This window comes from Psittacula echo (assembly GCF_963264785.1).
Source record: "Psittacula echo genome assembly, chromosome: 21".
Taxonomy (NCBI): domain Eukaryota; kingdom Metazoa; phylum Chordata; class Aves; order Psittaciformes; family Psittacidae; genus Psittacula; species Psittacula echo.
Window position 1 is genome coordinate 3847507 of NC_137757.1, and position 19917 is coordinate 3867423.

The 19917-nt window shown below is 53.4% G+C and overlaps 2 protein-coding genes across 10 annotated transcripts in view; both read left to right on the forward strand.

Annotated features, from left to right (window-relative positions):
* PUM1 (pumilio RNA binding family member 1) overlaps positions 1-11391 on the forward strand; it is a 63670-nt gene extending 52279 nt beyond the window's left edge. For 4 of the 9 annotated variants that reach the window (XM_080632222.1, XM_080632225.1, XM_080632226.1 and 1 more), the window contains exons 17-22: positions 293-427; positions 1715-1852; positions 3452-3577; positions 4562-4683; positions 6572-6764; positions 9536-11391. In XM_080632222.1, the coding sequence (XP_080488348.1) occupies positions 293-427; positions 1715-1852; positions 3452-3577; positions 4562-4683; positions 6572-6764; positions 9536-9667 (846 nt within the window). In that variant the 3' untranslated portion in view covers positions 9668-11391. Of the gene's footprint in view, positions 1-292; positions 428-1360; positions 1691-1714; positions 1853-3451; positions 3578-4561; positions 4684-6571; positions 6765-9535 lie in introns of those variants that run through there. The other 5 variants (XM_080632224.1, XM_080632227.1, XR_013958239.1 and 2 more) reach the window with 4 other exon arrangements.
* A 2992-nt stretch (positions 11392-14383) lies between these two features.
* The window catches only part of SDC3 (syndecan 3), a gene marked incomplete at both ends in the record, with an annotated part of 34964 nt that continues 29430 nt past the window's right edge, over positions 14384-19917 (forward strand). The window contains one exon of the mRNA XM_080632528.1: positions 14384-14473. Within this exon, the coding sequence (XP_080488654.1) occupies positions 14384-14473 (90 nt within the window). The remainder of the gene's footprint in view (positions 14474-19917) is intronic.

Below are 19917 nucleotides of genomic sequence, written 5' to 3' on the forward strand. Positions count from 1 at the left end.
ACCTGGCCTTGAACACTGCCAGGGATGGGGCAGCCACAGCTTCTCTGGGCACCCTGGGCCAGCGCCTCAGCACCCTCCCAGGGAAGAGCTTCTGCCTAAGAGCTCATCTCAGTCTCCCCTCTGGCAGGTTAAAGCCATTCCCCTTGGCCTGTCCCTCCAGGCCCTTGTCCAAAGCCGCTCTCCAGGTTTCCTGCAGCCCCTTTAGGCCCTGGAGCTGCTCTAAGGTCTCCTCTTCAGGAGCCTTCTCTTCTCCAAGTTTCGTGCTTTTAGTGATTGGTTTCCATCTCCCCAGTTTGGCAGCCTGGAACAGAAGTTAGCCTTGGCAGAACGTATCCGTGGGCATGTTCTGTCCCTGGCTCTGCAGATGTACGGCTGTAGGGTGATCCAGAAGGCCCTGGAGTTTATTCCCCCAGACCAGCAGGTAATTGTAAGTCTCAATTTTAACTTTCTTCTTGATGTTTAACGTTCTTTGCCCTTTGGTACCTGACCTGCGACCTCCTGTTCCTCTTGTGGCTGGTGTTCTTTTGGTTTGGTTTATGGCATGGTTGTCCTGTTCCCTGTGCATGAGAAGTACGTGATGCCATTCTTGGGTCTCGTTGTCATCTCCTTGTTCCACTTAACTGGCAGTGGTGTTGGTTGTCTGTTAATTCCCTGAAATCAGATTATGTGTGTAGGGGAAACTGAGAATGATGGTGAATTAAAGGATATTTTTAAATCCCTTGAAGGAAGCAGTGCCAGGGTTTTGCCTTTAATATACGCTGAGGTATCACTGCTTTGATATGTGGGTCAATACTCTGCCTTCCTGCTGTGAGTAATTCCTCCTCATACAGGAGTTCTTGTCGAGCCTGGCCTGGTGTTACAGAGATGTGGGTGATAGCCAGAGTCCCACTCAGCGCTCATTAATAAAGCAGTTCCTCAAGGGTTTTATGAGCAATGAATTAAGATGAGAAATGCACAGGGCAAGCCAGCTAATAAAGGTGCTGGGAATCATGATGCAGGAATCTCAACGTAGGTTATTACATTGAAAACTGAACGAGGCTTCAGGAGCGCTCATTCCCTGTGGGCTGAGCCGGAGCGAAGCTGCTGGTGCAGCAGCAGGGTAGTGGCCAGGGTTTGCCATTGGCTTCCTCCAGAATGGTGGTTTTGAGGCCTCTGTGCTCCTGGGTTTGTGCCAGCTGCAAACCTGAACTCAGCCACTTTTGGCTTACCCGAAGCTGTCATTCTCTGTTTTCTGATGGTGAAGGTTTTGGCCTGCACGTATGGTCCATTGGTCACAGCTAAACTTCATCTGCTCATTCCTTCATTAACTCGCAGTGTAAAATACTAACAAGTTCTTACCCCATTTTAATCACACATGAAGCTGACACACAAAGAAGTTCATGAAGTTTGGGCATTTGAGAGTTCCTTCTCCTGGAGAGGAGCAGAGGAGGGAATGGAGGATGAACAGTATCATTGTGGATCATGAGATTTGAATGCTCATAAGAGGACACTCACATTCAATGAAAGAAGGGCTTTATCTTCCATTCGTCATAGTCTTGGTGGTTTCTGGAGTCCAGCGAGCTGCACCTCAACACGTGGAGAGCTTCCAGTTGGAAATCCATGGGTGCATCCTTCATCCCATTCGTATTCATGACCCCATTCAGCAGTGCAAGCTTTGCATTTCTCAGCCGTGAGCCCTGCTGGTGCTTTCTGTTTGTCTTTCTCTCCCCAATAGAACGAGATGGTTCGGGAGTTGGATGGCCACGTCCTCAAGTGTGTGAAGGACCAGAACGGTAATCACGTGGTGCAGAAGTGCATTGAGTGTGTGCAGCCTCAGTCCCTGCAGTTCATCATCGACGCCTTTAAGGGACAGGTAAGGCCTTGATCTCTCATCTTTGTATCCTTATGTGTTGCTTTGAATAGTGTGAGGGTGGCTGTAGCTTGTTCAACCATTATGCATTTCAGCAGGTATCAGTTGAAAGGTTAATGCAGCAGCATTAGGGAACCTGAAATCTCTTGGTCGTGTCTCTGTTGCCATTTTTGTCCAGGTGTATCACAGGAAAGCATCCTTGCAAAACCCTGTTTGCCTGGAAAATCAGGTATTTCTGACTGATGGAGGACAAAGCGAATCTCTTGCTAACCCATCTTCATAGTGAAGGTGGTGAGCAGGGTTTAGTGATGGGTATAGCAAACTCCCAGTATGATCCCTAGCTGTGAGGATGCCTTAGAGGACTGCTGCTTCCCAAGGGTCTGTGCTGAGAAGAGAAACAGGAGTTGCATCTAGAAAGGGGCAGTTTCTTGCACTTCATTTTCATGTTTTTTCTTGTATCCTCTCCTGAATTGATGTCCTGGCTCTTAGTTGTGCATCTGGCTTTATTCTGCCCATAGTCAGCTTCTCTTCCATTACAAAAGCACTGGTTTGGGTGTTTCCAACTTCAGCTTAATGGGCTTTGGAGGGGCATTTTGAAGGATTGAGGGTTTTGCCACTGGGATGTGAGGATAGCCTGGGGTTATTATAGCAGGAACCAGCTTCATTCATTTGGCTGCTGCTGAAACAGCAGGGAAAGTGGGGACTTGCTTGGCTGTGTCAGAACAAGCAGGATTCCAGCTGGAAACTTGCTCAGCAGATTTGCTGGTTAAGAGTTTAGCTTTGCACCTTCCACTAGGGAATTAGGCAAAGCCAAAACACCTCTGGGAGCTTGGCTGGTGGCACTGGTGCTTCTTTGACCAGCTGTCCCAGTTTCATCTGGACTTGTATATGGGAGGTTAAACCCATCACCTCAAGACTCTTCCTGCAGTTTAATTGCACTTCAAGTCCTGTTTTCTTGCACACTTTACTCAATAGTTATTAAAAATGTGTAGAATGTCAGTTTAACTTCAGTGCTTGGATTTGCTCCTTTCGGTTATTTTAAGCAGCCAAATGGGACTTTGTGCAGCAGTAATAAAATGTGTCATGTTCTTAGCAACAGCTTTGGTAATCCATTAGAAATGAGAAAGAAGGTTCTTTGTTGTCTCTCCTCTAAGCACAATTAAGGCTTTCAAACAAATCCACCGAGTTGGGGAAAATCCTTTGCTGAACATCCTTAACTTGTCTGGTTCAGACCATTTCTTACATAGCTTCACATACATCCCTGGCAAAGTGTGCTGGGTTTGTTCTTCTGAAGCAGTGTTTAATAAGGCCTGGTTATCCTGGTATTCTTTGTATTAATAAAGAAGCTTTAGCATTTGTTTCCCTCTTTGATGAAAGGGCAAGCTGCAGCACACGTAGGGATGTGATCACCAGGTAGCCCTGTGGCAGTGGGACTCAGATGCTTCCAGTTCCAGTTCATGCTATCCAGAGCTGCAAACTGGCATTACCTCCCATTCCCGGGAATACCTGCCATGTGTTCACTTAATTCCAGAAGGTTTCTAGGATTCCCAAAGACTAACAGCAGCCTTGCTGCCTGTGCTTGCCTGTCCTTGTTGAACGCAGGTTTTTGCCTTGTCGACACATCCATATGGCTGCCGTGTGATCCAGAGGATCCTTGAGCACTGTCTTCCTGAGCAGACCCTTCCCATCCTGGAGGAACTTCACCAACACACCGAGCAGCTCGTTCAGGTCAGTGTGGGAAAGGGGAATGCAGGTGCTGTGAGGTGTTTCTCAGTTACTGCTTTGTATTAGGAAAGCTCCCTGGCAGCCTGTTTTGGGACTGGTGCTGGACACACTGGTAGGAACACAGGGATGCTGTCCCTGAGGAGGAATGGGAAGGAAGAGCCAGACAAGAACTGCATCATGATTAATTGTTTTGGCTATGTGCAGATATCCATCAGGTATCAAAGTTGTAGTTACTTTCCTTATTGAAAAGGACCTTAAGTATTGAGTGGATGCTTCACTCCAGGCATTACTATGCAAGTAAGATCAAAGAGGAGTAAGAGAAGAAAGTGCCAAGTAATTTGGGCTCTTAAAGTATGTTGGTTTTATGGAGACCCCCTTCATGGCTGTCTTTCCTCTTCCTGAGGACTTGTCTTGCACAGATCCAGGTATTGGGGCACAGTGGATACAACAGCAGATGAGCCTGTCCCATATACAACCTGTGTATTTAGCACATGGAAACCTGTGTATTTAGCAGCTGGAGAATGGGAAGAGGTTGGGCATGGAGGGGAAGCATCAGGTCATGCCTCTGGTACTATCAACTGGGAAAACACTTTGTGATCTGAATACACACACATTCACAATGTGAACATGCATGAGACCAGTCCCCCATAGCTAGAACCATAGCACAGCCTTCCAAGGACGTGTGGTTTGGTGTGTCTGAGCCCGGAGAAAGCAAAGAAACTTGCAATAAGCAGAGTATTGACATTTCATGCTGAAGGACATTGTTTTGATGCTGTGATTTGTACACAGATGTAGCATTTTACCCCCTGCTGAAACTCTAGCATGCACATTGCTGTAGAAGTAGAAAGTATTGACGTGATTTGTACAGTAGATACTTTAAGTAGCGTTTAGTTCAAGCTTGTAAGTCTTAATGCACAGTGGGAACTAGTTTGATATTAATGGTTCCTGTCCACGTTTTGTCACACACTTCTGCTGTCTCTCAAACAGGATCAGTATGGGAACTATGTTATCCAGCATGTACTAGAACATGGTCGGCCTGAGGATAAGAGCAAGATTGTAGCAGAAATTAGAGGCAACGTGCTGGTGTTGAGTCAACATAAATTTGCTAGGTATGAATTTGTTCCTTAAAGTCTCCAGGCCCTGTGGGAGCATGGACACGTGCTGGAGTTGCCCAAGAGTTAGGGGTGGGGTGCAGGGAGGTGAAAGGAGGTGAAAAGACCTTTTTGCTTAACAACAGAATGCTATTTATAACCGCTTATAAAGTGGGATGAGTGACCAGCAAGGTAAGTTTTCCTTGTCATGAAGGAGGATGGAGACGTGGAGGAGCAACTCTAATCCAGTCCTGGAACGTGACCGTGACTTTTGCTGTGTGTTGGCTTAATTTTGGTTTGGTGGTTTTGAAGTGGTCACTATCCCTTGGTTAGTAACATGCCATAAGAGCGTTTCACTGCTCCTGGGATGCTGGGTAAAGCCACATGGGAATTCGGGAAATCCATGTAGCCACAATTCTTCTTTCATCTCACTCTTCATGGAAGAAGCTGGGCTTTTTACTTGCCAAGTCTTGCAGTCCCTTTGGAGACACATGTAACGTGATGGATGCCCTCTTAGGGAGCTGCAGCAAGCTGGGATTTTGGTCCAGATACTACAGAGCTACACGTAGGGAGAAGCGAAATCCACCTTAGTGGATGTCGAGGCAAAGTTGTACTTCCCACGTTTGTAAATTCCTTTTGTGTGTGTTTCTGGCCTTTGGAACATGAAGGCTGAGCTCTTCAAAGGCTCAACATTCCCCCCCATTTTAGGGTTAGTGAAATAGAACTTTAATACTTGCAGACACAAGGGAAGTGTATTAAGAAGCAGAAGAGAGCTCTCTTAATGTTGTTATTCAGAGTCCTCCTCCCCGACTTGCCTTGCTCTTTTAATTCCTAAACTTCTTTGCACATGAGCATTAACCTAGTGTAGAGTGTGCCCTGCACTGAGCCCTAGCTGTGGCAAACCACTTGGTGGTTTTGTGATCCCAGGGATGTGGAAGATAAGACTAGAAAACTCCTCATCCCCTTTCGTGTATTGTGTTTAACCTGGCTCCCTGGAGAGCAGAGGCCAGTCATCTAATATATTAAGGAATTTTGGAAGTTCTCTGACTTTGCTAAGATCTTAAGTTCCTGAATAAGCATTTCCCTGTTGTTCTGACCTGGGGACTCTTCCTGTTGAGATCCAGCACTGAGAAAACCAAACAAAAAACAACTCACCCGCTTCTCTGATGGGTGTGTTGAGAACAGACGCTGATCTCAAACATAGCCTCACTCAGGGTTGTACAAATTAGGGTGAAATAAAACCTGAACCAGTCCTTTATCCGAATTCCCACTTGGATCCCAAGCTCCTTGGACCGCTTTTCTGTTCCACGTTGCTGAACTACTGTGCCAGCACATAGAATCATAGAATCAACCAGGTTGGAAAAGCCCTTTAAGCTCATCAGGTCCAACCATTCCCAGCACTACCAAGGCCACCACTAACCCATGGCACTGAGGCCTCGTCTCCACGGGCTGTGAACACTTGCAGGGCCGGTGACTGCAGCCCTGCCCTGGGCAGCCTGTTCCAATGCCTGAGCACCCTTTGGGGCAGGAATTGTTCCTCAGCTCCATCTAAACCTGCCCTGGTGCAGCTTGAGGCCGGTTCCTCTTGTCCCATCCCTTGTTCCTTGGGAGCAGAGCCCAGCCCCTCCTGGCTCCATCCTCCTCTCAGGCAGTTGTAGGGAGCGATCAGGTCCCCCCTGAGCCTTCTCTTCTCCAGCCTGAACCCCCCAGGTCCCTCAGCCCTTCACTTCCCCCACACTGTGCTCCAGGCCCTGCACCAGCTCCAATGTCCTTCTCTGGACCTGCTCTAGCATCACTGTCTTGTAGTGAGGAGCCCCAGATGGTCTGCCCTTACTGTTAGCAAGAGATCTCCTTGGGGTTTGAGGAGAAGCCATGCCCACAGACTGTCCTTCTTCTGTTGTTACAGCAACGTGGTGGAGAAGTGCGTCACTCACGCCTCCCGCACGGAGCGTGCCATGTTGATCGATGAGGTGTGCACTATGAACGACGGCCCTCACAGTGCCTTATACACCATGATGAAAGATCAGTATGCCAACTACGTGGTGCAGAAGATGATTGATGTGGCAGAGCCAGCTCAGCGGAAGATTGTCATGCACAAGGTAAGCAGCTGCCATCGATGGAGAAGGATGTAAGAGGGCTCCTCAGGATTGCTTCTGCCATTAGCATTTCCTAATTACGGCTGTTTCAAAGCTGGATGTGTATGATCTATATACTTTGGGTAGGAGCTGAAAGATGAAAATGTGAAATAATGAGATACCATTTGGACTTAAAACAAGCTGGTTGCTTCTAGCAATCTCATCTGACCTAGTAACCTACTTCCACACTAGCGAATGCTGCTGAAAACCATCAGTATTCACTGCAGCAGCACTGTTGAAGCCTGGCGAGGGGCCTCCGAAGGTCTGGCGATGGCAACACACTTGTCCTCACTGAGGACAGTGTTCACGGATGAGAGCAGCTCGGTGCAGCTGAGCCAGACCTCTGCACACCCACAGCACGAGCCTTCTCCCTTCGTGTCCATGCCCTTGCAGCCCTATTAGGGCGGTTGGGTAGCTGTGACACTGCGCTGCTGTGCTGCTGCTGTGCCTGCAGCCCCTGATCAAATCCTTATTGCTCAGGTTTGAATATGGTTCTGATGAGAGACTTCATAGAAACCCAGACTGGTTTGAGTTGGATGGGACCTTAAAGCTCATCCAGTTCCAACCCCTGCCGTGGGCAGGGACACCTTCCACCAGAGCAGCTTGCTCCAAGCCCCTGTGTCCAACCTGGCCGTGAACACATCCACAGTTTAGTGTGGCGCTACAAAGTTTGAAGCCTGACAGTTTCAGGGCTTCATATTTGTCAAAAAAGAAGCAATTTTGGGCTGAAACAGGCATTGCTGCTGGTCCTGCCTCCCAGGGCTGTTCTCCTGCTGCCCCAGGGGCAGGAAGTGCTAGAAATCAGGTGATAGCTTCATTTTCCTGCTTCTAAGGCTCACGGTTGTGGGTCTTTGTGCTTGTAATGAATGAGAAAACCCAGGCTTTTGGATGGGTGGTGGAACTAAGCTGATTTTCTGCAGTCACATGTGTTTGGGTGTGCTACTCTGTACAGAATAGCAGCTACAGCCAGACCTCTTGTTAGAAAAGAAGTACTAACACTGGCACGGGAAACCCACATTCATGTATTTATCAAAGGAACAACTGAGAGAAGTGCCAGGTATTCGCATCCCGATGAAATCAAGTGTGTTTAAGAATCCTTGAGGAAAACAGACCAAGTGATTTCTGTATAAAGAAGTGGGTATTATCTGTATGAGGGAGTTGATTTTTCCCTACACAAGGCAGTTAATCAGTGGATAAACACCACACTTGCAGCTAAAACAATCTTCAAGGAGGTTAATTCTTCAGTTTAGGAACCATTCAGAGTCGTTCTTTGAAACCGAAATCCGTATTAGTCCAAAAGAAATCATAAAGGTAATGAAAATACATGGCAAGAATGACCTGTGGCTTTGCTGATCTATGTATAGAGATGTGTATATTGAAAGAGTAACAGAGAGATGATCTTTACTGACATGTTCTTCCCTGTCAAGCAAAGTCTTTTGAATAAAATGTTAATCAGATTATCAGTGTGGCTGTCAGAAATAGAACTGGGATGACAGCTAAATAGGACTGAGTGCAAATGAAGAGCTCAGCCACGAGCAGAATGGAAGCCTGGGAAAAGTGAGTGTACCACGGAATCCCAGCCTGGGTTGGGTTGGAAGGGACCTTAAAGCTCATCCACTTCCAGCCCACATCGGCTGTTGCTTTTGGGTTGTGAAAATGGCTGTTTGCACAAAGAGGGAGTTCGTGGTGGTGTTAAAGACACCTTGTAAAGCTTGAAAGTCATTACGACAGTCGTGTCAGTTAAAAAAAGTCTTAGAAATGAAGAGGAACAAAGAAGGGACGATTTGCCCCGGGGAGCTTTCCTCTCCCTAACCTCAGAGCAGCAGTCAGACCTTGGAAATGGGATGTGGCAGTGGCCAGGGCATCGATTTCTGACTGTTACAAGGTGGATCCTTGAAGTGAAATAGGAATTTAAACAGTAAAAAGCTGAGCCAGTGGAATAGGCTGAGTCTGGGGGGGATTACCCATGGGAGTGTTCTGTTTGCTCCTGGCTTAGGCAGGTAATGGCGCTGTGCTGCTTGAGGAGCGCATCCTGTTCCGGCTGTTTCCTCCTCATCCCATCTGCAGCTGTGAAGTGGAGCTGGCACAGGGCACAGTAAAAACTCCACTGTAAATGTATTCCTGAGGGAACAAGCTGGTGTGTGTGGTATTTCTCATCTAGTGAGGAAAATGAATTGCTCTGATGTCTCGTTCCTCTGAAACTGTTCAGGAGAACGTCAGCAGCGTGATAAAGGGAGGACTTAGAGCAGCTCCAGTGCCTAAAGGGGCTACAAGAAACCTGGGGAGGGGCTTTGGACAAGGGCCTGTAGGGACAGGCCAAGGGGAATGGCTTTAACCTGCCTGAGGGGAGACTGAGATGAGCTCTTAGGCAGAAGCTCTTCCCTGTGAGGGTGCTGAGGCGCTGGCCCAGGGTGCCCAGAGAAGCTGTGGCTGCCTCATCCCTGGCAGTGTTCAAGGCCAGGTTGGACACAGGGGCTTGGAGCAAGCTGCTCCAGTGGAAGGTGTCCCTGCCCGTGGCAGGGGTTGGAGCTGGAGGAGCTTTAAGGTCCCTTCCAACCCAAACCAGGCTGGGATTTGATGACTCTAATTAATGTGATTACAGCAAACAGCACGTTAATATTCCAGGCACTGTGATCTGTTGGTCTCTGACCAGGCAGCACCCGGAGTTCCCCCAGGATTGCCATGAGCATAATTCATGTCCTTTAAGCTTCACTCTCTCTTCTTTTACCTCCCAGATCCGGCCTCACATCGCCACCCTGCGCAAGTACACCTATGGCAAACACATCCTGGCCAAGCTGGAGAAATACTACATGAAGAACGGGGTGGACCTGGGGCCTATTTGTGGTCCCCCAAATGGCATCATCTGAGGTGGTGCATGGGGGAGCAGCACCCTGGGCCCCGCCAACCAGCAACCGCCGCGATTCCAGTCCACAGGCAGAAAAGGTTTAAAATGGTTGCTACAAACAAACAGAAAAGAAGAAAAAAAACACAAAAAAACATGAAAAACCTTTGTAAATTTCTTTAATTTTATTATGCATAACATGTACTAATTATTTTTTTTAATTAACTAATTGCCCTGCTGTTTTACCAGTGTATAGAATACTTGTACATAGGGATCCAATGTACATGGAAGGCCACGTTTTTGTTCACTGTTGTATCTATATTCCAATTGTGGAAACTTTCAGGGTGGTTGGTTTGAAGAAAAAGCAAGAGGAAAAAAAACCCAGGTTTTAATTGACCTGCCCTTGAGGCAGCTTTGTGCAAATCCCTCTTGGGTTGGTTTCCTTCTCTTTTTAGTCCAAACTTGAGCCGACACAAAAAAGGTTGAATCTCAGTGCAAGGGCGCCTTGGACGCTCTCAGTAACCGCGTGGAAAGAAATCAACTCGCTGAAGTTTTAAACAAAGAATGAAGTTTCTGAAACTTTTTAATTGCTTTTTTTTTGGGTTGGTTTTTTTTTTTTTTTTTTTTTGTTGGTTTTCCCTCTTCTTTTGTGGAGTAGAACACGCTGAAGGAGGGAGTTTAGCTGGTGGCCGGGGGGACAAGGAGATGCGCGCCCCACCAGGTTTTAACGCAAGGGGCCGGGTGTACCTGGTCCTGTTAACGGTGAGAGACACCATTTGATTACTTAGCATGAGGAAAACAAAATCCAACTCAGCTTTGGTCTTGCTTCTATAAATATATAGTGTATACTTGGTGTAGACTTTACATATATAAAAATTTGTAGTATTTTCTTGTTTTGATGTCTGATCTGTATCTATAATGTACCCTAGTAGTGGAACATACTTCTGACTGTACAATTGTACATTTGTAAACCTCTGTAATGTAAATGTGGAGAAGTTTGACTCGACATCAAACCCGTTTTTTGGTAAGAAAACAAGAAAACAAAAAGAGAATTAGCCAAACCTGTGCATTTCAGTGTATATTCACACCTTTTATGGTCGTAGCATATAGTGTTGTATATTGTAAATTGTAATTTCAACCAGAAGTAAATTTTTTTCTTTGGAAGGAAATGTTCTCTTTATACAGCCTAGTTCATGTTGACAAGCAAAAAGAGTAAAAAAGAGATGCTTGGTTTTCTTTGTCACCTCGTTGGACGGTAGCGACCCTTTCTAAATGTTCTACACCCCCTCCCGATTCAGTTCCAAATAGTGGTTTTTTTGACTCTTACAAAGTAATGGTTTTTTGCTTCTTTTTGTGACAGTAAGAAACAAGAAGTGCAGAAGTTCCGGCTCCCCCTGGTTTTTTCCTTACAATCAGAGCCCCTTTTCACCTTGTAAAGTGTGAATCACCTCCCCTTTTTGTACAGAAGATGAACTGTATTTTGCATTTTGTCTACTTGTAAGTGAATGTAACATACTGTCAATTTTCCTTGTTTGAATATAGACTTGTAACACTACACGGTGTACATTTACAGAGCCTTGTGTATATTTCCAATGAACTTTTTTGCAAGCACACTTGTAACCATATGTGTATAATTAACAAACCTGTGTATGCTTATGCCTGGGCGCCTATTTTTTGTAACTCTTGTGTAGATTGTCTCTAAACAACGTGTGATCTTTATTTTGAAAAATACAGAACTTTGGAATCTGGCTCCGTGGTTGCTTCCGACAGCGACGTTCCCACCTCTGCTCCTGGTTTGAGGAGCAGCCGCCCTCAGCACCGGGTGCGTGTTGGAAATGGAAGAGCAAAGTGACCCCATGTCCATGCCTCCTCCCTGAGCCTTTGGGATTCTGCTCTCTTAGGCAGAAGCTCTTCCCTGTGAGGGTGCTGAGGCGCTGGCCCAGGGTGCCCAGAGAAGCTGTGGCTGCCCCATCCCTGGCAGTGTTCAAGGCCAGGTTGGACACAGGGGCTTGGAGCAAGCTGCTCCAGTGGAAGGGGTCCCTGCCCGCGGCAGGGGTTGGAGCTGGAGGAGCTTTAAGGTGCCTTCAGCCCATTTTAGGATCCTGTGTTGGCTGTTTGCATCCCCCTTGCTTTGAGCAAGTCCCTCCTCAGGGCCTGTATGAACCTGTAGCTCCCGCAGCCTCCATCCTCTAAGCTGGAGATGAGCAACCAGCTCTTGGCTGCTTTGAGTGCAGTGACTCTTGCAGAGCAGGGTAGGGAAAGGATCCTCTGCTCCCTCTCATCTGCTCGTGGTGTGCTCCGAGCTGCTGCTCTGGCTGCAGCTGGGTCAGGGTCTTCCTTCCTCTTCTTCACCTTGAGGGTGTGGGGAGCAGGGAGCTGCTCCGGGCAGGCATGGAGGAGATGCCCCAGCAGCACCCAGTGATGGTTCCTGGGTCATGGGGGGCGTGAGGAAAGCAAAGCGAGCATCGAGCTCGTGTTCCTGAGGCCTTTGCTCTGTGCCCAGGAGCGGTGTTGGGCTCGGGGCTGTCCTCACCCGCTGCCCGCACCATGTCCCTTGGTGCCCTCATTCCCTGTCTCAGCACAGCCCCAGCTCTGCCTTTCATCCCTGTGCCATTGCCCAGGACTCGGGATGTGCGGAGGAACCAGCCTCCAGCAGTGGTCCCCACCTTCCTCACCCATCATTCGCTGTCGAGAGGAGCTGACCTGCGCTTTGAGCCCTTTTCCCCCGTGTTGGAAGGTCCCTTCCATCAGCCGGGGTCCCTCCTGACACCCAGGATCCATCACCTCATCCGGGACCCATCGCACCCCCCCTGCCCTGACAGAACCGGGTCCCCCCAATCCCAGCATGGGGTGGAACCGACCCGGTGGCAGCAACCCCGTGAACCCCGATTCTCGTGTCCAGGCCCCCCCCATTGCCAACGCCTGGCCTCGGGTGCCACCCCCTCGGTGGGGATTCGCAGGGCTCCGGGCTCCGTCCTCCGGGCTCCATCCTCCGGGCTCCGTCCTCCGGACTCCATCCGGCCCCTGCAGCGGTGGCCGCGGCCACTGCGGGGCGGTGCAGTCCCGGCAACGGCAAAGCATCGGCAACGGGGACCCTCAGGACCCGCTCCCCCCCCGCTGCCTTTCTGCACCCCCAAAGCCTCTGTTCCCCCCCGCTTCCCGCTGATGCTGTTGATGCTCTTTGGCATTTAATGATTGTTAATTTGGCTCCTGCTAATTCCAGCGCAATTAAAATGGAGAGAAATGACTCAGGTGGAGCCCCCGAGGCGGAGCCCCCCAAAGGGGAGGCTGCTCCCAGTTTCCCAGCAAGCGGGGAGCAGGAGGATGCTCGTGTGGGAAGTGCCCGGGTGCTGCCCGTCCAGGGGCTCCGGTTTTAGCTGCACCTCATCGAATCCCAGCCTGGTTTGGGTTGAAGGGACCTTGAAGCTCCTCCAGCTCCAACCCCTGCCACGGGCAGGGACCCCTTCCACTGGAGCAGCTTGCTCCAAGCCCCTGTGTCCAACCTGGCCTTGAGCACTGCCAGGGATGGGGCAGCCACAGCTTCTCTGGAGCACCTCAGCACCCTCACAGGGCATTCTGCTGATGCCCCCTCCTAACCGGGCCCTGTGGGGCCCTGCTCCCTCTTGCCCCCCCCCCCCTCGGGGTTTATTTTCCATTCAGATGAGGGGTTTATGACAATCCCAGTGCGTTTTCAGGCTTTCACAGTGAGGGTGTGAACGCCATCAGGAGCAATTACACGGTGAGAAGCGACACCTTCACGTCCCATCCCGTCCCCATCCACCTGGCCCCGTCGGGGTGGCTGAAGGCCACGATCACCCCAGGAAGTCACTGCCCCGGGCTCTGACCCCTCCGGTTCTGGAAGGGGAAACCGAGGCAGGGGCTGTGGCGCTGCTTGGCCCCGCGCTGGCAGCGGGTCCCAGGGGATCTGTGGTACCCCAATGGTGGTCCCGGCCCAATACCCAGCCAGGGGTGACCGAGGGGCTATGGAGCAGGGCAGCGGGGATCCCACCACGGAGCTGGATCCCAGGGGGTTCCTTTCCCCCATCTGCCCTGGGGTGATGCCCCCAATACCCCCATCAGCCTGTTGAGCCCCCGAATCCTCCTGCATCCCCCCATTGCCTCAGCATGACCCCATCTACCTCTGGACCTCCCCAACCTGCCCCAGTCCCCTCTTTTACTTCCCCCAGTGCATCCCATCTGCCCCTGGGTCCCTCAGTACTCCCTAGATCCCCCCTTTTATGTACCCCAGGCTCCCCCACACTTACTCCTGAGCCCCCCCACTGCCCCTGAGTCCCCCATTGCCTCAGCACCACCCCATCTACCCCTGGAACCCCCCCATCTGCCCCCGTCCCCTTCCCTCCCTCCAGTGCATCCCATCCACCCCAGAGTCCCCCCATAGGTGGCCCACGGTTCCCCCCATCCACTCCTTTCCCTGAGCCCCCCCCCATTGCCTCAGCACCGCCCCATTCACCCCTGGAACCCCCCCATCTGCCCCAGCATCATCCAGCTCCATCCCCCCCATCCCGCTCCCCCCTTGTTTGGGTCCAGTCCCGTCGCTTCCTGCTGCTCGGAGGGGGGGGGACGGGGACGCGGGGGGGAGGCGGCGCATCCCGCACCCCCCATCCTCCTCCCCCCCCCTTCCAACCCCCCCGCCTCCCGCGGGCGGCGGCAACAAAGGCGCGTCCCCGCCCCCCGCCGCTCCCGCCGCTGCAGCCGCCGGCAGCGTCCTTGCGGCACGAAGATGCCCGCGGAGGAGCCGCCGCCGGCGCCCCGGGGGCTGCGGAGCCCCGCGGTGCTGCTGCTGCTGCTGCTGAGCGCCCGCGCCGCGCTGGTGAGTGCGGGGGGCACCGGGTACCGGGTACCGGGATGGAGGAGGGGGGGGGCGTTGCGACCGGTACCGGCACCGAGCGGTACCGGGGAGGGTGGGATCGGCATCGGGCGTGCAGCGGCACCGGGCACCGCAACGCGATCGCGCTGCGACCGGTATCGGGAAGGGTGGGATCGGCATCGGAATCGTGCGGGGACTCGCCCCGGCCGGGGGTATCGAGGTACCGGTAGCGGGCGGAGGGATGCGGCTCGCACAGGCACCGTGCGAGGGGTCTGAAGGGACCGGCACCGGGTTAGGGGCGGTGCGACCGGTACCGGCAGCGGGAGGGGAGGCTGAGGGGTGCGGCGGGCACCGTGGAGCGGGACCGGTGCTGGGCGCGGGGCCTGGGACCGGCCCGTGGTGCCGCGACCGGTATCGGCGTCGTGCGTGGACCCGGCGGAGTCTGGCAGCGGCAGCGTGCGGGGAGGGGGGGACCTGCGCTGGGACCCGCACCCGGCACTTGGGGGGGGGGGGGGGGGATCCCGGAGCCGCCACCGCGTTGTGTGCCCGAGGGGGGCTCTGCGTTTGTGTGCCCCCCCCCCCCCCGCGTTGTGTGCCCCCCTCTGCCCCGCAGGCTGCTGCCCGCAGAGCACCCCCAAAACAGAGCCCCCCCCCCGTGTCCATTCCCTGAGCACCCCCCCAGCGCTGGGGCAGGGGCAGGCGGGGTCCATCTGAAGGTCGTAGGGATGCGCCTTAAGAATAACCCTGGGAGAAGGGAGAGAGGGAGCATCCCGCTCCTGAGCAAGAAACTTGGGAGCAGGGGTTCCACCCCCCCCATTCCTGCCTTCGGGAATCTCCCTCCGAGCTCCAGCCCCTGTCGGGATGGGCAGGGGTAGGCGCCAGCCCTGCTGCTGCTCCCTTTGCCCACGCAGCCTTTGCTCCTCTCGGCCCGGGTTCTTCCCGGTTTTCCCTGCCCGGCTCATGGATGAGGATTTCCGTGCCTCCAGGAGGAAAACGTCTGCGGCTTCTCGTGGCGCTTCCAAAACTGTTGCTCCCCATCGCGGGCACAATGGGGAAACCCTCCACGAGAGCCCCCTGCCCGCACCCTGCCTGCACCCTGCCTGCCCTCGCTCTTCATGGAAGCCTCTGGAGTACCCAGGGTGGCTTTGCAGGGTGCTGGGTGATGCTCAGTGGGAAGGATCCCATAGGAGGAGGAAAAGAAGATGCCTTCACCATGCAATCAGAAGGGAATGGGAGAGCTCGGGGTGGGGAGAGGCCGGCTGCCCCCTCCTCTGCTCTTCAAGAGGAGGAGAAGACCCCAGGGCCTGGCTGCTCACCCGTGACCTGCTGCATCCAATGACCCAAAGCTCTCCCTCACCCTCCTGGAGCTCTGGTTTGGGGGTGCTGTGGGCTGGTACCTGCGGGGTGATCCCGGCTTTCCCGGCAGCCAAAGTCCCTTCCCAAAGGGGCAGATGCAGCTTCAGTGCTTCCGAGGATGCTGCTGAGGTGCTGTGGAACATGAGGTGTGTGAATCACTTGCCTGAGCAGTGATGGATACCGGGGCTCCCGGTGATGCCGCTCACACAGAGTGGTTTATGCAGCCCAATATTCCAGTGTTCCTCCTTGCTACTGATCCAGGGAAGCCCGAGCTCCATTGGCAGCTCCCCCCATCCCCGGGTGAGTGAGGCCGTGCCAGTGTCCCCAGCACCCATGGTATGCATGGGGTGGGCTGTGTGGGTGATCACTCCCCCCGTTTTCCCCTTTCCCCATTTGGGGAATCCTGGCGCTGGCTGATGGATGGTGCCACAGGCGGAGGCAGTTGCTCAGGATCATTAGGCAGGAAAGGTTTTGGGCTTGTGAAATGCCAGGGTGGGAGCTGGTGGGATGCTGGGATGCTCCTGGGGACCACAGGGACCTGAAGGAGAGGAGAGGCTGCTTTCCCCCAGGAGGGATGCTCCATGGGACATCGGGCATCCCCATCCGGAGGGGACTGAGGCCTCCCCCCTGCTCTTCACAGGAGCTTTTAGATCACTTGGTCTCATTGGACACAGTTCTGGCTTCTCCCTGCGGTCACCTGGGTGGGAAGCAGCTATTTGGCACCGACCTGATGCATCCCAGCTGACTGCTGTGTTATGGGAATGCCCAAATGGGATAGGGCATGGATGTGGGGGCCCCCTGGAGCAGTTGTACCTGGATAATGCACATCCTGGTCCTGCCAGGGAGCCCTTCTCTGGGGCAGGACCTGGAGGATCGCTCTTTGCACTGCAGGGACTGGACCCTGTGTCCCCGGCCTCGGCGCAAGGACCGGGCTTGCTGGAGTGTTTGGGAACAAGTCTCTGGGAGCTCAGAGCTTCCCTTTCATCTCTGATGGCTGCGATCCCTCTTGGCCTTGGTTTGGGGAAGCTGGGATTGGTCCCACGGGAATGGTTGCCTTTAACCCTTGGGTGTTCCGTGGGACAGGAGCTGCCTCTCCCGCTCCTGGCAGTGGATTGTCCCAGCAGTGTCCTGGACACATAGGCTTGGTTTTGTCTGGAAACAACAAGGAGCTCACCCTGCCCATCCCTGCTGACCCCATCTCCTGCCTCATCGCTTTGGAGCCGGGCTATGGACCACTCTGAGAGGATGAGGTCTGGTCCTGTTTGGGGATGCAGGCAGTTTGATGGAGAGGATCCCCCTGCATCAGTTGTTCTCAAGGCTGGGGGTGAGCTCAACCCCTTATTAGACACCTGAGAATCCAAGAGCGGGCAGTGTTCTGTGCAGCTGGGAGAGCCGGCTGCTCCCCACCCCACAGGCCAGCGGCGTCACTCCTTCCTCCTCCTCTTCCTCCTCCTTCATGCAGGGCCGTGGTGGGGATGCTGGTGGCCAAGTGGTGTCCAGGATCCCTTTGGGGACAGCACAGGCAGAGCAGGCAGCGCTGCCCATGTTAATTAGGTGCTTATTCATTAAGTGCAGGGGGCTGATGAGCTTTAACCCTCGAGAGAGGCCCATGCACTGGGCCATGGTGAAGTGCCGGGGGAGTGGGTGCATCCCTCGGAGTGCTGGGGATGGACACATCGCCTTCTGTCTGGCTGCTGGCCGAGCCGTGACCTTAATTAGGGATCAACTCATCACCTTAATTACTGAGAGCATCGATTAGCTGTAACCTTTCCATGGTTCCTGGCTGCTCATGTCCCTGCTCCTGTCCCTGTCCCTCCTGGGGCTTTGCCCAGCCCCATCCTGCTCCTCTCGGTAGGGAGTTGGGAGGTGATTCTGACGCAGTCCTGGATTCCTTTCCATGGGGTGAGGGTGGATGTGATCTGGCATCCCCTGCTCCTTGCAATCCCTCAAAAACCACCCTTGGCTCAACCCATTGGGATGAAGGGGAGTGCGGGACTCACGGATGCCCCATGGTGCTGCAGAGGTTTTGGATGGAGCATCCCCTGCGAAGGAGTTGGGGTTTCAGCGTCCCGGTGCTTGGCTGCTGTTGCACTGTGTGCTGTGTAATGAGCTTGCCGGGACGCAGCCTGGCTCCCGAGGTGATCGGATGTAGTGACCCAGCCCTCTCTGTAGGCACATCTCGGCTCTCCCCATCCAGCCGTGCTCAGCACCAGCTCCTTCCCCTTACAAGCAAGCAGTGAGCGGTCCCAGAGCATCTCAAGGGACGCAGGGTCCTCTGGCTGCTGGTGCAGGCAACGGGGAGGTTAAATCCCCAAGTATCCCTAAAGCTTCTTTTCCCTTTGGAAAAGCATCCGGGAGACGCGTGGCAGCCCTGGGATACAGCAGCCAGGCCGGGGGAATGCCCGTCCCGGCACTACGTGAGCCGGGTACAAAACGGGGCCTCCCAATGCAGGGCTGTGCTCTGGGAGAAGGGAGCCTTCAAAAGGCTTTAGAAGAGGTTTAGGGCAGGGTGTTAGATCTGGGGTCCTCATTCCCACTCAGCTTTCCCTGTGCTTGGAGCAGGGCACGGATGCCAGGTCCGAGCGCATCCTCGCTCTGGGTGTGTTCTTTGCTTTTCTTCCGCTCCCTGATGTATGAACCCATCACTCAGCACCTCTGCAACCCAGCCTCAGCGCTCAGGAGATGGGGAGCAAAACCCCCTTCAGCACATGGCTTGGCATCCCCTGTGTGCAGGGGGGTACCTGTGCTGGAGCTGTGGCCCTCAGCATCCTCCCTGCTCTGGTTAACGCCTGCACAAGGCTCCTTTGGCTCAGGAGCTGCTGCAGAAGGATTGATCCTGCGGAACGGGCGATGCCACTGAGCCTCTCATGGGCAGAAAGGGGCCGTGCCGCTGGCTTCCACTGTCCCCCCCCATCCACATCCCTGGAGACACAACACGTGTGCATGGAGGGAGGAGCAGTGGCTGCTGGGGAGGATTTCCCAGCTTTTCCATCCTCACTTTGTGCTTTTCCATGTTCCCTTGATGCAATGCGTTAAGATGGGGGCAATGATTCACTTGGGAAGCACCCAGTGGTCCTTCCCCTCCCTGGGCCTTTCACAAGCAGAGGTGGCAAGGAGGGAACAGGGAGCTTTTGTGGCATCCTTCCCAGTTAATTCACTTGTTTATGCCAGGTTTCCCTTGCAAAGCTCCTGAGCATTCCATGACCTTTATAAGCAAAGCATGGGGCAAAGGCCCCTCTTTGTGCCCAGCCCCATGGGGCAGGATGGGAGCTGCTGGAAGTCAAAGCAGGGGCATGGATGTGGCCAGATCCAGGCAGAGGACCTGAGCCTGTCTGCAGCATCTGCCCTCCCCAAAATGTGCTTGTTTGGGCCTTGTTGCAGTTGGGAAGGAATGGGATGGAGCCTGGTGTTGTGCGGGTGATACAGGGATGCTCCTGGTTCCTCTGGGAAGGTGAAACCATCTTTAGAGCTGGTTCTTTCAAGGCTTCTTGCTAAAAATGACTCCAAAAGTTCATTCTGGTCCTGGCTAAACCAGCCCTGAGCCCCGCTGGGGCAGCGCGTGCGATGCATTGAGCAGATGGGAGGGATGGCATCGATCTGGGGGTGAACCGCGACGGGTACCGCTGTGCTCCCCACCCTGGGAGTGAGCCTTTCTGAACCTCACACTCCCCTTTTCCACTTCAGCATCCCAGAACAGGCGATTTCAGCTCCTTTGGGCCTGCCTCTGTTTGTTCTGCTCCTGCCCAGCCGTGTGTTTACATCTCTGCGGCCACGATGCAAAGCATCTCCCTCCCTCGGAGCAGCTTGGCCGCAGCTCAAACTATTCATCTCAAGATAAAAATAACAGCAACAACCTCAGGGCTGCTGCTTAGGCTCGGCCAGAGGCGAAACAGGGGCTGTTGGAGCAAGAAGGGGGCAAAACAACTCTATATAGGGACAGGCACGTGTCCCCATGGCTGCAGCCCCAATGTGGGGCCCATTGGGGCAGAGGAGGCTGGGCCCAGGGGGGAAACGTCCCCTTGCAGGAGCACAGTTGTTGGCAAAACAGTTCATTTGCCAAAAAATGCCGGTTTCCAGAGGAGGAGGAGGAG